The sequence below is a fragment of the Triticum urartu genome, chromosome 7A, assembly GCF_056163025.1.
Source record: "Triticum urartu cultivar PI428250 chromosome 7A, HENAU_Tu73, whole genome shotgun sequence".
Classification (NCBI taxonomy): domain Eukaryota; kingdom Viridiplantae; phylum Streptophyta; class Magnoliopsida; order Poales; family Poaceae; genus Triticum; species Triticum urartu.
This window is the reverse complement of record NC_141879.1, coordinates 549,183,706-549,198,355: the sequence shown is the minus strand read 5'-3', so window position 1 is coordinate 549,198,355 and position 14,650 is coordinate 549,183,706. Positions and strand designations below refer to the sequence as shown.

Sequence of the window (14,650 nt, the reverse complement as noted above, 5' to 3'; positions counted from 1 at the left end):
AAGTCATGCTGGTTTGGCATGTCTCTCTAGTTATAGGCTTGGTGGGTTTAGTTGTGTCATTCTTCTATTCGGGCCGAGCATCCCTTCTCTCTCTGCTCCGGATTCCATGATCATACCTTCCCGCGTTCATGTCATGCGTATTCGCGATATAGCTTGATGTCCATTTCTCAAACGAGCTATTACAAATTCATCCAACGGCACTAAACAGGTCCCCGGAACTACTTCGACAACAATCACTGTGAGATACCCTTCGTCCGGAATTACTTGTCGGAGAAATGGATGTATTTAGACGTACTTTTAATTTTAGATACATTCATTTGCGCGGGGGCGGAGGGAGTATACAAATAAGAGCGGGCCGTGGCATCCAGGATGCCTCCTCGCATTCGGTTTGAAGTTTGATTTTTTCTTGGTCGCAAAAGAAAAACGGACTATAAACTCGGTACATAAATGGAGACAGGACAACAACCTAGTACTGTACTGGTAGACTAGAGTACAGTACACAACATAAATACAGAATATCCTTCTTGGGGTGGAGTAAGCATGCGGGCGGGTCCCACCTCCACGTCGCGGTCGCGCAGGTTGCCTCGTCGTCGCGCCAACGCATCCGAGCCATGGAACGCAGCCCAGCTTTGATTTTCAAATCATTTCCATTTGGCACCGTCCAACCGAAGCCAAGTCACCCCGTGCTCTCACCTCTCATCGGTCTCAGAGGAGGGAGGTTCCAGCGCTGCGAGTGGTTGTTGCTGACTTGATTAGTTGGTTGACTCCGCAGCCGCCGCCGCTGCCGCCAACGGGCTCGGGCCATCCTCCTTCTCCCCCCCGCGCCGGCGTCGCTCTTGAAGAAGGAAGGAGGTTAGTTAATCATCGCCGCCGCCGGCTGCCGCGCGGCATGGCCTCCTCGGGTGACCCCCTGGCGGTGGCGGTGGCGGTGGCCGTGCGCGGGGACGGCCGCGCCAGCCGCCGGGCCGCCAGGTGGGCCGCCGCCGCGCCCGGCCGCGTCGCGCTCGTCCACGTCATCCCGCCCCTCGCCTTCGTCCCCACCCCCAGTAAGCTGATCTCGCCGCCCCTCTCCCCCTCGGTTCGGTTCGGTTCGTGACGTCGACGGCGGGAGCTGAGGTCCTTCTTGTTGTGGCCGCGCGGTGCAGCGGGGGAGCAGGTGCCGGTGGAGAGGATGGCGGCGGGGGTGGTGGAGATGTTCTCGCAGGACCGGAGGGCGCGCGCGCAGGACGTCTTCCTCCCCTTCCGCCGCCTCTTCGGCAGCAAAACCGTCAGTCCTCGACCGTCTCCCCTTCTCGGCGCAGCCTCGAGCTAGCAATCTCAGTCGTTCTGATCCATCGATCTGCCCGTGTCTGAATTCGAGCGTGCGCGCGTGCAGGTGGAGACGGTGGTTCTGGAGGGGCACAGCGTGGCGGAGGCGCTGGCCAGGTACGCGGCGGAGTCCGGCGTCCGCACCCTGGTGCTCGGATCCGCAACCTTGAGCTGGTTCCGAAGGTATATGCTGTATTTTCGACTTCAGAAAAGGCCGGAGTTTCGCTTTTGAGAACCCAACGAATCTGGATGGTTGCTGTTACTTGCCCCGCTTTTCCCCAAAAGAGGAACCAGAAATGTAAGTTAGTGCAGGGAGCAGAAAGGGGCGAGTCCCTTTTGCGGATGGTGACTTGCCTCACTATCTCATGTTACACATTTGGCATCAGAAAGGTGGATAGATGCATCCACTGATCCACGTACATACAAAATTAGTTTCTGTTTATAGAGATTTGGAAGGAAATACTGTAGGATAGTTTGCAAAGTGTGTGTTGGTAAGATTTGTAGCAGCAACGACAGTCCTGTTCATGCTGATTGGTCCCTGTTATGCACCTGCTTGATTGTCAGCATATGCATCTGGTTTTGTTTTATGTTTCAATTTTGTGCCCTATTTAGTCCTAATGGTCTCATCTCTTAGGAAGATTCTAGCTAACTGAAAGGTCCTTCCTTAATTATTCTCTTTTACAAGGTTGAGAGTAGCTCAAAATGATAGCACATACGTACATTCTCAATATCTACCTCTGCTCTCATGAAATATTTATAAAAGGGCTTATTACTCTCTAGACTCCTCCATTTAAAGGTCATACCTGCCATCTGTGCGCGGTGTTTCCTGAATCTATAGAATTCCTGGATGCAGTTCCATAACTACATTAGTATATTATTATTTCAGGGCTGAATCAAAGTTAGTACATATTTCTTGGTTCCATAAATTATCATTTTATCAACTTCAGATGCATTACCAACACTTGAGCATCTCTGTTTATGTATGGAGTTTTTTTAGCACGTTCAGTTTTAAGCAAGCTGTGCCAAATCTCAAATATGTTATAAATGCTAGCACTGTTATCTTTTCAGGATATTATGGCTCCAAGATTTGCCCAATACTGTCTTAAAAGCCATGCCATGTTCTTGCAATGTATTTATCGTGTCCCGGCACAGATTAACTATAAAACTTGCGTATCAGGCTCAAACAGACAGTATGTTTTGCTCTATTTCTCTTTCTTCGTTACGTCTCAATCTGTTCATTTTTACCAATGGAATGGCATTCTGTTCTTAAACACATGCGTTTTTACAGACTCAAATACTTGCTCAAAGATCCAGTCAGTTAGTCATAGAGCATTTGCCCTGCAACTGATGAGCCAGTTGCAAGACAAACAATCACTGCACGACCTTCCTGATGTCAACACACCAAAATCTTCTGGAGTTACTAGTTCTGACTCGTGCTCTCAAGCCCGCAGTTCTCTTAGCAATTCTACGAGTGCTGCTAAAAGTTCAGAAAGTCACAGAAGACGTCTGTTTGGAAGCTTATGTCGAAAGACACCAGGGCGAACAGGGGACACAGATTTTGACGCTATTGGCCAGTTGAAGGAATTTCCTTATGTCTCCTTAAGTTCTACTGAAGAGGTCAGAGCTGTTTCCGATTACTATGATTGATGTTGGCTTCCAGATTTTCTGACATTAATACCGGTAATTGTGAGCTGGCATGTATTTTTGAGGTTGCCTGATTTTTGTTGCTGTCATGATTTACAGTCTCAACGTATAGATGAAGTAGAAAAACAGAGGAAGGAGTTGCAGGATAAACCGATGATGTATGTCGAGGCTTGTGAAAATCACGTCCATGCTAAGAAAAAGGTTAGTGATATATGATAAACCTGCAAATATCTCATTCCAAACCAAGGTTAAACTCTTGTGATGGTTGTTGTATATCTTAGTTACTTTGTACCAAGAAAAAGTTGTACTAAGGTTAAGACACTTATTTTGGGACGGAGGGAGTATTTGGTAATGCTAATCAATAACTAAGTGATACTCTGGACGATCCGTGTGCTTCATCGAGTGACATTTTATTCACATTTGCCACATCTCCTACTTAGAAGGTTGATACTAACCCCCTAAGTTAGTTGCTACTATGCATACACTACGCTTTGCATTTGGTCATTTTCCATTCCAGGGAAGGTTTTACTCAGTCCTTATCCATTACATTATGATGTTTCAGATCCAGGTGCTTTCTAATGGGTGTAGTGAAGATTTGCAGAAAGTGCAAGATGCACTACAGTGGGAGGACTTTTTCAAACAGAAAGCTGCACCGGAGAAAAACAAACATTTCAGAGCTATTGAAGAAGCTGAGATGGTGAAAGAGGCATTCACTCGTGAGGCTTATTCCAAGCACAATGCTGAAACTGTAACCAACATGGCGACTACCGAGAAGGCAAAGGTTCTGGATGCTCTTCTGTCGAGAGGCAAAAGTTGCAGGCGCTACTCGAGACATGAAATAGAGCTCGCCACCGAGAACTTCTCTGATGCAAAAAAGATCGGTGAGGGAGGCTATGGGATTGTATACAGGTGCACCCTTGATCACACTGAAGTAGCTGTCAAGGTTATCCAGCAAGATTCCCGTGGCAAGATTGATGAGTTCTTTAAAGAGGTACTCTGATTTATATTTCTTTTAATCTCATATAATAATATCTAGCCATGAGTTGATTGCGAGATCTTATGGGTTTCACCTCTAGCCTACCCCAACTTGTTTGGGACTAGAGGCTTTGTTGTTGTTGTTGTTGTTGTTGTTGTCATATAATAATATCTAACTAATCTCTTACCTTGGCTAGACATTAAGGCACTACTTGTAGTTTTCGTGTCTCCTTGTAAATCTCATAACATTTTTACCGTGTTATTAATACCCACTAGTAAGCTTGCACGTGCAACACACGTCTTAACTCCATCACATAATTATGATTATTGATACAGTTGTTTGGTTCTACATAGTTTTTCATCTGCATCTGTTTCATCAAAAAATAGTATTTGTTTGGGTGAAAGAAAAATTAAATCGCATGGAAGGTGTAAATAATACTCCCTCCATTCACCAATATAAGATGTTTTGAATATATCAATATGAACTACATATGGACTAAAATGAATGAACAAACACACTAAAACGTGTCTTATTCTTTCGATTTAGAGAAAACTTAGAACCAAAAATGCAATTCGGCTCTCGGGTCCAGATGCTCCTGCAATCTAGACCACACAGGTGCCTCATGATTTGAGCATGGCTTGGTATTCGGTTCGTATTTCTAATATAAAAACAGTACATGATGCCCACCCAACAGTATCACTCAATGTGCGCTGCCTCCCAGACGCCATCGCTGGTATAGACATTGGGACAAACGGAGCCGCCCGTGGTACTCTAGCTGCCCCCACCACCTCCATCGACACCTTACGTCCCATGATTAACGATTTTTTAATTCAAACTGGTAGATGTCACATACAGATAGACCAAGTACAAGTTTTACGCATGAGCCCCCTAAAATGTATCAGGCGTCTTCTAAAATTTCACAACAGGAGTCCATGAGTAGAGGTTTTATTTTTTACACGCACAACCAACACATGGCAAGATTTGTCACCGACACAGGAAAAAAAGTCGGAAAGACATCACTTGGGTAAATAAAATGCTGGAAAAACGTTGGTTGTCAGGTTCTCAGTCTATCTACAAAGGTGCATTTTGCAGCTTGACAGCATCAGGCATTTTGGGGTAATCTCACATAATTAAACATTAGTCCACACGCACGTTGGCTACTACACTGCAATAATAACAACTAATTTAGAGATAGTTCCTCCCAGCGATGAACACACTAAGCGTCCAGCAAAATACACGGAGGCGCAAACACAAAATACACACAGTTAATTTCTAATTCTAGCCAATTGGTCCATTGACTCGATTTAGCGTCTAGCAGATGAAGCGGATCTGGATGCATACCATGTAGAATGCTTCATTGTCAGCACTCTAAGCCAAGCCTGACGTGAGGACGCCGGAGCTCGGCCAACTGATGGATGGAGCAATCTTCTTCCTCCTGCCACCACTACTGCACCACTCCTCTCCCAACCATCCGCAGAAAACTTCCTTTATACATTTTGTCTTCCTGACATTAAGCCTACTTTTCCCATAATATCTAATGGTGAAACTATGCTTCCATGAATAAAGATTGTAAAAACCATAGGTTTCTTACATAGGGTCTAGTGTTAGCCCAATAGCACCATGCTCACCCAACTAATCTGTATACCCCTAAATCATTTGCTCCAGTGCACAAATTCTTCCCAGACATAGTGTCCGGTCCTGTAATTTCAGCGGAGCGGAGAGTGTCGAGCCTGCTGGGACAGGGTGTCCTGTAATTTCAACGGAGCGGAGAGTGTGCCGAGCCCGCTGGGACAGGGTGTCCTGTAATTTCAGTGCAGCGGAGAGTTAGCATACTCCATAAAATGTACTGTATAAACTTAATCAAGCTCTGCAATGACATGACGAAATCGTGTGTTTCTAATCTACGTCATATTTTACTCCAAAAATTTAGTCGGCAATTAGCATACATGTTCACACACTGTCCATGACCTACAATCTAATTTTAAATGATCAATATTCTAACTCTGTTGGATCGATGACCTCTTACTCTAACTTTGAAAATTCCATGAGCAGTGACACACTTTGTCAGACATCGTGTGTAAACTAAGGAATCTTCAGTCAATGGTTCTACTGCTTCATGCCCGATGGATGACTCTTTACTGAAACATTGAAAACTATGTGTGCACTTGCCATAGATGTGTTTACCACGAAAAACAAGCAAAATGGCATGTCTTACCTGATACCAAAACCATGCTCCCACGAATAAAGGTTGCAAAAATCATATGCTTCACCCAAGGAGTTGAATGTTAAGCCAATAGCAGGCTCAACTACATGGTCCCCCAATTTGTCTGCATGCCCTCGAATTGTCTCCTCCAGCGCGTCTAATCTTTCTGGGCATGGGGCTCTATCCGTTGGCTGATTCCCGACTCTTACTCTGCAACAACATGAAGCAAAATTCTTATATATGAAATACCAATCATTTTTTGTACATCTGTCTAGTTTTTTTTGTAACAAGAAACTAATTCAGGGGAAATGCAAGATCTAACACATGGCAGTACAACTACAACACTCATATCCATCACAACATTTCCAGTTCTATTTACTTTCTCATAGTCCACGCAACCAAAACAAAAAAGCTGGGCTACTCTGACAATGCCTCAGGGGATCATATGAAACTACAATAACCAAGACATCATCGCAACTTTGCTACACACCATTTACCTCTTATAAGTAAATGCCTATTACCTCTAAGTCCACCCAGGGGCTTGCGGATCCACCTTGCAAGTAGTAGATTGAGCAGACCCTCCATCACCACATTCAGTTCGATCTTAAATCACAGCCTCTTGGTGTTCATCAATATGTGCTTTGGTCGTCGGCTTGGTCAATTGCATCTGCGTTGTCACCCTCGCTCTCACTGAAACCGGACATGGCGGCACCACCGGTAGCTACAGTCCTCTCCTTGCTGCACACAACACCACGTACGAACTGCCCAGATGAGTCGTGCGCAAATCCGGCGACAACAGCCCCACAAGATCCATTGGCGGATTCCTCTTCGCCACCAATCAAATCCATTAGGGCCACCGCGCTAGCCGCCTCATCCAGGAAGATGGACAACTTGCACGCGTTGAACTAAAGCTCTAAGATCTCTCTGATGCTGGATAGTAAATGGAAGAAGATTTCTTTTCCAAGAAGGGGATTTCTGACCTGTCTACCGGAGAGATGGAGAAATCCATCGCCATGTCTGCGCCGCTGGAAATAGGACACCCGCGCTGTCAACGCTCGTCCTCGAGCACACCGCTGAAACACCCTCCGGGAGCTAAAACGCCTCTCCCTGTTGTTTTATGATCACTACTTGTGAAAGAAGATCATACTCTGTTTCTTCAAACCAATTCCAATAATAATCAATAGACATGTATTTCTCTAGGAAGAAAAGCAATACACATGAGTGCCTCAAGATCAAGGGCCAACTGTTCTGGAAAATATCATAGCATATATCATATTTTTTATAAATCTGTACTAAAAGGGGATGCACGTACACTTATATTGGCTTGATCACCTATAAAATCAGATCTTACTACTGGACATTGGTACTCTCAGATGCTTCCCATTAAACATCATGCAATTTATGAATTACCACTGCCCTAGGCACTCCATAGTCCAGCTATCTTGCTTGTGACGTCTTATATGTGCTCAGCATATCATCCTAATATACAGCTACAGGACCGCGAAGTAAAAGCAGAGAGAAAGATTATAGGGAAGAAAGGGTGAACAAAAATTAGCTAGTGCGCGCGGGCTAGCAGCTCATATGATGAGGGAAGGCACTACATGGAGAAGGTTTCGGCAACAACTTTAAATAATGCGGAATAGAAGGCAATCACATTTGAAATGATAGGAGACAAATTGTATCAGGTTATTTGAGTGATAGAGGCTATAATACTACTTTGAGGTGCTGGGCATATATTGGCAATGTGAGATGGCACAATGAGATTCTGTTTATACCAGAAAAAAAAGGATCGACAGAGGTGTGGGGAGGCATGCATTCGACCACTCGCCATGCAGTTATAAGTTGTTGAAGCTTAGTTGATTGTCACCATCATCATACTGTAAAATGACTTATGCGTCAACCTGCATACTTATGCATGTCTATCTAGCAGTGTATAATTGGTATAAGCACACGACGATTAGTTATGCTAAAAAACAGCACATTTTAGAACTGATAAGGTTTGCTTTTCTCAAGCTATTCATCATCTAATATGCAGGTAATCCAGCAATACTATCAAACTTAAAAGGCCAACAATAATAAATAGCTAAGCTGCTTACTGCTCACGGCTTCATGCATATATTCTCCATGGCTGCCACGGTGTCATTGCACCTGAATCAAAAACAGCAACTTCACATGAGTCACCAATGACATCGCTGAATACATCATATGTAAGTCAAAAGTATGCACCATGCATGAGCAGAAAAATTATGCATAGACAAATGGAAGGTGCATATCCTATACTTAAGTTGTACCAAAATACCGAATAATGCAGGTGCCCCCTGAATCAGTAAGAGTAAGCCTTCATGAACTTCAAGACGTAACAAATATCCCTATGCTCACACTACCAAAAGTTTCCTTTTAGGACCTTCTGCTACAGGTACGCTGCCAATTTTATTATCCTTCATGAACTTAAATCTTCTAAGATTAGATCATCACTGTTAACCGTAATAACCTGAAGAAAACACGTTTGTACATATATTAATAAGGAGCAACACAAATCCAAATATCCATTTGCTCCTCCTTCACGAACTCAGATCCAATATCGTCTGCTCCTACCACAAGGAAACGTCATTCAGACTTAAGAAGTATAGAACTACTTATGAGAGGGAGAAGATCAGAGAAAGAAAGAGATGCACATATAAGTTGCGTTCATCGCACAATAAAGATGTGGATCTCTTGGTGCCTGTGATACATACCATGAAAAAGGCATGGTCATCGCCATCGGTTGGAGGCACAAAGATCGCCACCAGCGGACGGGGGTGGCCGCGAGGCAGTTTGGCGGTGGCCGTGCGTGACAGGAGTTTCCTGGCCTTCTGCTGCTCCTCGTCCTCGTCCTCGTAGTCGACGTTGTTCTCCTCGTCCTCGAACTCGAAGCTGCAGCCCCTTCCCGCCGCCCCGACGGCCGCGGGGCCTCCAGCTTGTCATCCTCCTCCTCCCCGCGGACACCCACCGCCACTCAATGGAGGGCGCCTTCCGCATGTCGGCCACGGCCGACGACTCAGCTGCCATTCCCGGGCCGTGGCTTCAATCAGATCGAGAGATGAGAGGACGGGGCAGGGCTAGGGAAATCCTCCCGCCCGTGCACCAGTAGTCTCACGTGAAGCAGAAGAGGAACAGCGGCGAGCGGCACGGCGGCGGCCTGCGGCGAAGGGCAGCTCCGACGGCGGCTCCAGCGGCGCGGGGGAGAGGGGGGGGGGGGGCGAAGGGCGGATCCAACGCGGCAGGGGGCGGCTCCAACGGGGTGCGGCGAAGGGCGGATCCAGCGGGGGGCGGCTCCAGTAGGAGGGGGTGGTGGGGCGAAGGGCGGCGAACAGGTGCGGGAGGAACGGGGCGGGAGGACGTGGGGGTCTGCCGGGGAGGATGTGGGGGAAGAGGTGGGCGGTGGCCAAACTGCCCGAGGGCGTGGTCGCGGGAGGATTCGGAATATTTTTTTTGAACGGGACGTGTTTGTAAGGATGGTAACCCAATGGCATGGTAGGTAATTAAAGCATAAAACGTGTTTGGTGTTTTGAAGGGATGTAGACCATCAGATTGCAGGTTTGGATGGATAGGATGACTTGTTCTCCATCCTCTCCTGCTTTTATAGTGGTAGTAGATAGATAGTAGATAGTAGATAGATAGTAGATAAACAGGGGGTAAACGTAATTTGATTTAATATTATTTTTATTATTGATGGGGTATTTATTAAATGCTTTGATTTTTTCCACATGATGCAGGTTGAGATTCTCAGCCGACTTCACCATCCCAACCTGGTTTTGTTGCTTGGGTTTTGTCCTGAAATTGGATGTCTTGTATATGAATACATGGAGAATGGAAGTCTGGAAGATCAACTTATCGACAATGAAGGGCGCCAACCACTCCATTGGTTTCTGCGCTTCCAAATTATTTTCGAGGTAGCTCGTGGGCTTGCATTCTTGCATGGAACGAAGCCAGAGCCGATTGTGCACCGTGATCTCAAGCCTGGAAACATCTTGCTGGACAAGAACTATGTAAGCAAAATAGGCGATGTAGGTTTTGCGAAGCTCATATCAGATCTTGCGCCAGATGGTTTCACAGAATACAGAGACGACACCGTCATTGCCGGCACAATGTATTACATGGACCCTGAGTATCAGTTAACTGGGACAGTTCGTCCGAAATCAGATCTTTTCGCTCTGGGGGTTATCATTCTCCAGCTGCTAACTGGCAAGCGTCCGCATGGGCTAATACTTAGTGTAGAAGAGGCCGTCCGAAAGGGCACATTTCCCGATATTCTCGACGTGTCTCTGAATGATTGGCCAATCGCTGAGGCGGAGATGCTGGCAAAACTGGGGCTGCATTGTACGGCGCTAAGATGCAGGGACAGGCCTGATCTCGAGCAAGTGGTGCTTCCAGAGCTCGAAAATATTCTAAGCAGGCTTACCAGCTCCCAGAAGTTTGAAAGTCCAAACACAGTTGTGCCAAGCCACTTCATCTGCCCTATATCGCAGGTAAAATTCTCTACATAAAATAGTGTCAGTTCAACTGTCACTTCAGCTTAAGAGACAATTTCGATGCAGGAGGTAATGGACGATCCTTGTGTTGCTGCTGATGGTCATACCTACGAGCGCACGGCGATCGAAGCTTGGCTCAAGAAACACAAGATCTCCCCTATCACGAAGCACATTCTTCCGAGTCTGACCATAATTCCCAGCCATTCCTTGCATGAAGCGATCCAGCAATGGAAGCGGTCATCTAGATGACTGTAGTTTCCAGTCAAATCTTGATGATTTTTTGGTTATTTTTTTTTCTGTTCCACTTGTAAAGTAGGAGATAGTTGTATATCGTAGTAGCAGGAAGATTTGGTTCTCTAGGTGATTCATCTTGTCTTCCATTCAGAGCAGGTACAGCCTAAATGGCTTCCTGAAATAATTACTGAATCAGATGCACCCAAGTGCTAGTGTGTAACTATGGTTTGGACATTGCTGCTGGCTACCTGAACTCTTGAACTTGAAGACATCCATCTATAAATGATCTGACAACTGGAAAAATTATCTGACAACTAATGTTGTTTCCGGTGGAAGGAAGGGTTTTATATAGGACAATTGTGTGTTCATTGCTTATACTATAAAAATATGGAGTACAACACCAAGAATGCAATTCCGATACCGAATCCATATATACTTCTCCAACAGCACAATTTGGTCCTATATCTGTGTTCCCCAGTCACGTAAATCTTTCGAGATACAAATTTGTTCTTTCTCGCGCTTGGAAACTGCAAACTTTTTATAAACCATTTAGATAAGAAAATATTTTCGACAGACATTGCCAGGGTCAATGCTGAAGTACCAGAACACTGAAGTACAATTTATTCAAGGAAGATAACCGTTCAACACAGAAAAAAATAAAATATTACTAGGTACAGCCTCTGTGATGGATGATTCTCAACATATAATTCTACTTCGCTCCAGAAATGTCCAGCGGTACTTCTACTTCTTTCGGAACAGGTGATGTGCAACCATCCATTCATCGCCATTGTTATACACAAAAAGTTCAGCGACTGAGATGAAGAATGTCCGCCAGTAAGCAATCCATTTAGTAGCCGATTCCCTCCCGTAAGTCTTCTCGAAGATTGGCCTTATGGTAGTGATGTTCTTGTCCATACGTTTCAGCCACTCCTCACTACAGGTAGACACCGTGTCATTATATTGTATAAACTGTAGACACCAATGAACTTTCGCTTTGCATCAGTAGCGAAATGCAAACCAGGAAATTCAACAATTAACATTTTCACTTTAATATCAAGGCCTGGAATGTATTTTGTATTTCCTACCTAATCAATTAAGCTCATCAGGAATCATGTCGAAAAGCATGTAGTAACAGGGACATGAAACTTTGAAACTTAGGAAAGACATACCTAGTTCTAGCATAATGTGTGCCGCTGACAAGCCAATGATTGACCACGGATACATCTTCCTGCAAAATCATAGCAACTGAATATCAAAATTTGATGTTTGATCACTGGCCAACCAACTAACATTCATATTTGGCTAGGGCAGGGACAAGCAACCTACTCAAGAGGAAAGATCCGTTAGGTACTAACCTGAAAGTAGAGAAGGAGGTTTGCTGATGGCATTGTTCCTCCAGTGAAGAAATACCTTGTGATCCAATCATCATCATTCTTGTCCTGTTGAAAATGTGACGTCTCAATTCACATGGATTACACTACAGATACATTTATAGTAATACAACTCTCAACAATAACTTAATGAGTCCATTTCAGTACCAGAGGCGAACTTATTTCACTTATGCAGAGGCGAATAAGAGTTCTAAGGACACTCGTGGAGTGCTAGTAATGAATGATTTTATTTTTACCATAAGGAACTTCTATCACTATCAGTAGGAACGAGATTGTTAAGAACTGAATTTCACATATGTGTCGATGAATACAAATAGAGCTACAAATGTAAGAGGCACTACCATGATCCGTGTAATGGGAAAGCTATTTCAGATGTAGCCAAGACCAAATGACTTGTGAAAATGCAGGATAATCAAAGTACCTCAAAGTGATACGCAAATGTCTTGTGGCAGAAGTAGTGAACAAACAATAAGGAATCCTCTTTCATCCATCTGGATATCTTCTTAAGAAGTGCCTTGTAGTTTTTCATGTGCTGCATAACAGGCCCATTACAAACACTTCTTTACCATGAGGAATTATAAAAGGGCTCGAAACCACAGAAAATTCCAAGTTAAGTTATACCTCAAACATCTCTATGGATATGATCCTGTCAAAAGAATGTTCCATCTCAAACTTGCTGATGTCTGCTACAATTATCTCAACATTGGATAGCTCATTTTCCCTGCAACAGAAATGGGGTGATATGCACCAAAGTGAACTCTGTCAGCATGTCTAGCAAAAGTGAAGGTTGAATAGTTGATGCATGTGAAAGATCAGTATTTGAAATAACTAGAAAATTATGAAACTAGTAAGCGATACATGAACATGATAAAAATGAAATCAAATTGAGCTGTCATCCCTACGCTCTGGTGCAAACTTAAAAATTATCACGAGGAATATAAAGTGGTCACTACATGGCAAAAGAATACAGTCATCAGGTCCTCTCAGCACTAAAACTGCTGCGCTTACCTACACTGCTCTTCTATAAAAGCCTTTTGAGTTGTTGAGTTGCATATCCCCGTAATATTGCAGTTCCTATATTTCTTTGCGATGTATAGAGAGAGGGATCCCCATCCACATCCAACATCAAGGATGCTTTGGCCATCTTGCAGCTGCGCCCTCTCACAATACAACTCCAACATTGCAACCTCAGCATCTTCTAGGGTGCTCGAATCATCAGGGAAGTAACATGAGCTGCAAAATCATGGAGATACATGGTAAATCAGTAGCTTTTACTCGTGTAGTGTAACATTATAAGATTCAATATTTTCTCCCTGGCACCTTTTCCACCGCTAAAAAACTAGCCATTTAACCATTCTTGATGCTAGTGTGCACCATGAAGCACAAACCTGTATTTGAGGTTTTTCCCGAGCACTAGCTTGAAGAATGTGGTCGGCAACTCGTAGTGTTGGGTTTTAGCTGTGTCCGTTTCAATGGCAATGGGCATGCCTTCAAGCGCTGCATCACAAACCAAATTTTACAACGTCACCACAAAGGAATCAGACTAACAATCAACTAATAGCAGAAGTTCTTTTTTTGCGAAGTACTCCCTCCGTCCCATAATATAAGAGCGTTTTTTAACTAATAGCATAACTCAACAATCGTATTCACATCTATCCTGAAGAATTACTTCTACGGTAGGTCAGAGGGAACAGTAGCTAGGCACAATTTCTGAATTCGAATTTTCAGAGAAATTACGGAAAGCTGCTACCAGGCGTTTCCCTCGCAAAAAAAGAAAAAAGAACTGCTACCGGGCGTTCGCCCGGACATTCGGATAGTATTTGCGGAGATTAGAGTCGCAGCGCAGCGAGCAGCGAGGGCGAAGGAAACTGCATTTGGGCGGGGGGCGCGTACAGTGGGCGAAGAGGAGGAGGTCCTGCAGCTGGAGCGGCGCGGAGGGGAGGTAGCCGAGGCGGAGGCGCTGCGCGAGCAGGAGGCGCGTGAGCCGCCGGGTGACCGCGTCGGGCAGGAGGTTGCGCTCCAGCGCCGCCAGCGCGGACCGCGCCGCCGCCTCGTACGCCCGCGCTGCCACGGCCGCCGCCGCCATTCTTGCTCGCTCCTCTCCCGGCGCCGGCTGCTGCTGCTGCCGTTTGCTTCCGTGATTGACGTTTCCATGCCTGGGTTGGTGGCAGCCTAATCGGCTGGGGCTGGTCAGTGGCGCGGCTCGAGTGAACGTGATACGGACACGTCGCCTCGATAACGAGGGGAAGGGGCACGTGACGGTGGATTTGTCTCAACAAGGAAAAAACGTGACAGTGGATGGATGCGGTAGGCGGAGCAGAAAGTTTTGCCAATGGGTTCACTAAGGATTCGGACATGAACTAACGATTGTCTGCGGTGGTAG

The 14,650-nt window shown here is 45.2% G+C and overlaps 2 protein-coding genes and 1 long non-coding RNA gene across 3 annotated transcripts; 1 reads left to right on the top strand and 2 right to left on the bottom strand.

The window, feature by feature from the left end:
* The first annotated feature begins 667 nt into the window (after positions 1–667).
* Positions 668–11,117, top strand: LOC125522989 (U-box domain-containing protein 34). Its single transcript, XM_048688028.2, has 9 exons — positions 668–1,046; positions 1,146–1,267; positions 1,376–1,491; positions 2,377–2,498; positions 2,597–2,925; positions 3,052–3,153; positions 3,515–3,943; positions 9,887–10,639; positions 10,709–11,117. Exons 1-9 carry the CDS (start codon positions 890–892, stop codon positions 10,889–10,891), a joined length of 2,313 nt encoding a protein of 770 aa, XP_048543985.2. The 5' UTR covers positions 668–889; the 3' UTR covers positions 10,892–11,117.
* Positions 8,212–9,345, bottom strand: LOC125522992 (uncharacterized). The gene is made up of 2 exons (XR_015612068.1): positions 8,867–9,345; positions 8,212–8,279 (listed from the first exon to the last, which is right to left on the bottom strand). It is a non-coding gene; the product is annotated as an uncharacterized LOC125522992 (long non-coding RNA).
* A 349-nt stretch (positions 11,118–11,466) lies between the features above and the next one.
* LOC125522990 ((S)-coclaurine N-methyltransferase) lies at positions 11,467–14,440 on the bottom strand. Its single transcript, XM_048688029.2, has 8 exons — positions 14,161–14,440; positions 13,656–13,764; positions 13,276–13,500; positions 12,889–12,988; positions 12,689–12,799; positions 12,232–12,315; positions 12,046–12,104; positions 11,467–11,810 (listed from the first exon to the last, which is right to left on the bottom strand). Exons 1-8 carry the CDS (start codon positions 14,351–14,353, stop codon positions 11,618–11,620), a joined length of 1,074 nt encoding a protein of 357 aa, XP_048543986.2. The 5' UTR covers positions 14,354–14,440; the 3' UTR covers positions 11,467–11,617.
* Positions 14,441–14,650: the final 210 nt, after the last annotated feature.

Bases quoted from the DNA above. Each gene is read 5' to 3' on its own strand.
- LOC125522989 (XM_048688028.2), top strand. From the start codon at position 890: ATGGCCTCCTCGGGTGACCCCCTGGCGGTGGCGGTGGCGGTGGCCGTG. The intron at 1,492-2,376 runs GTATATGCTGTA...TTATCTTTTCAG, and splicing joins ACCTTGAGCTGGTTCCGAAG to GATATTATGGCTCCAAGATT. The intron at 2,499-2,596 runs GTATGTTTTGCT...GCGTTTTTACAG, and splicing joins GTATCAGGCTCAAACAGACA to ACTCAAATACTTGCTCAAAG.
- LOC125522990 (XM_048688029.2), bottom strand. From the start codon at position 14,353: ATGGCGGCGGCGGCCGTGGCAGCGCGGGCGTACGAGGCGGCGGCGCGG. The intron at 12,800-12,888 runs GTATAACTTAAC...CCTGTTATGCAG, and splicing joins TATCCATAGAGATGTTTGAG to CACATGAAAAACTACAAGGC. The intron at 12,316-12,688 runs GTACTTTGATTA...CATTTTCAACAG, and splicing joins CATTTGCGTATCACTTTGAG to GACAAGAATGATGATGATTG.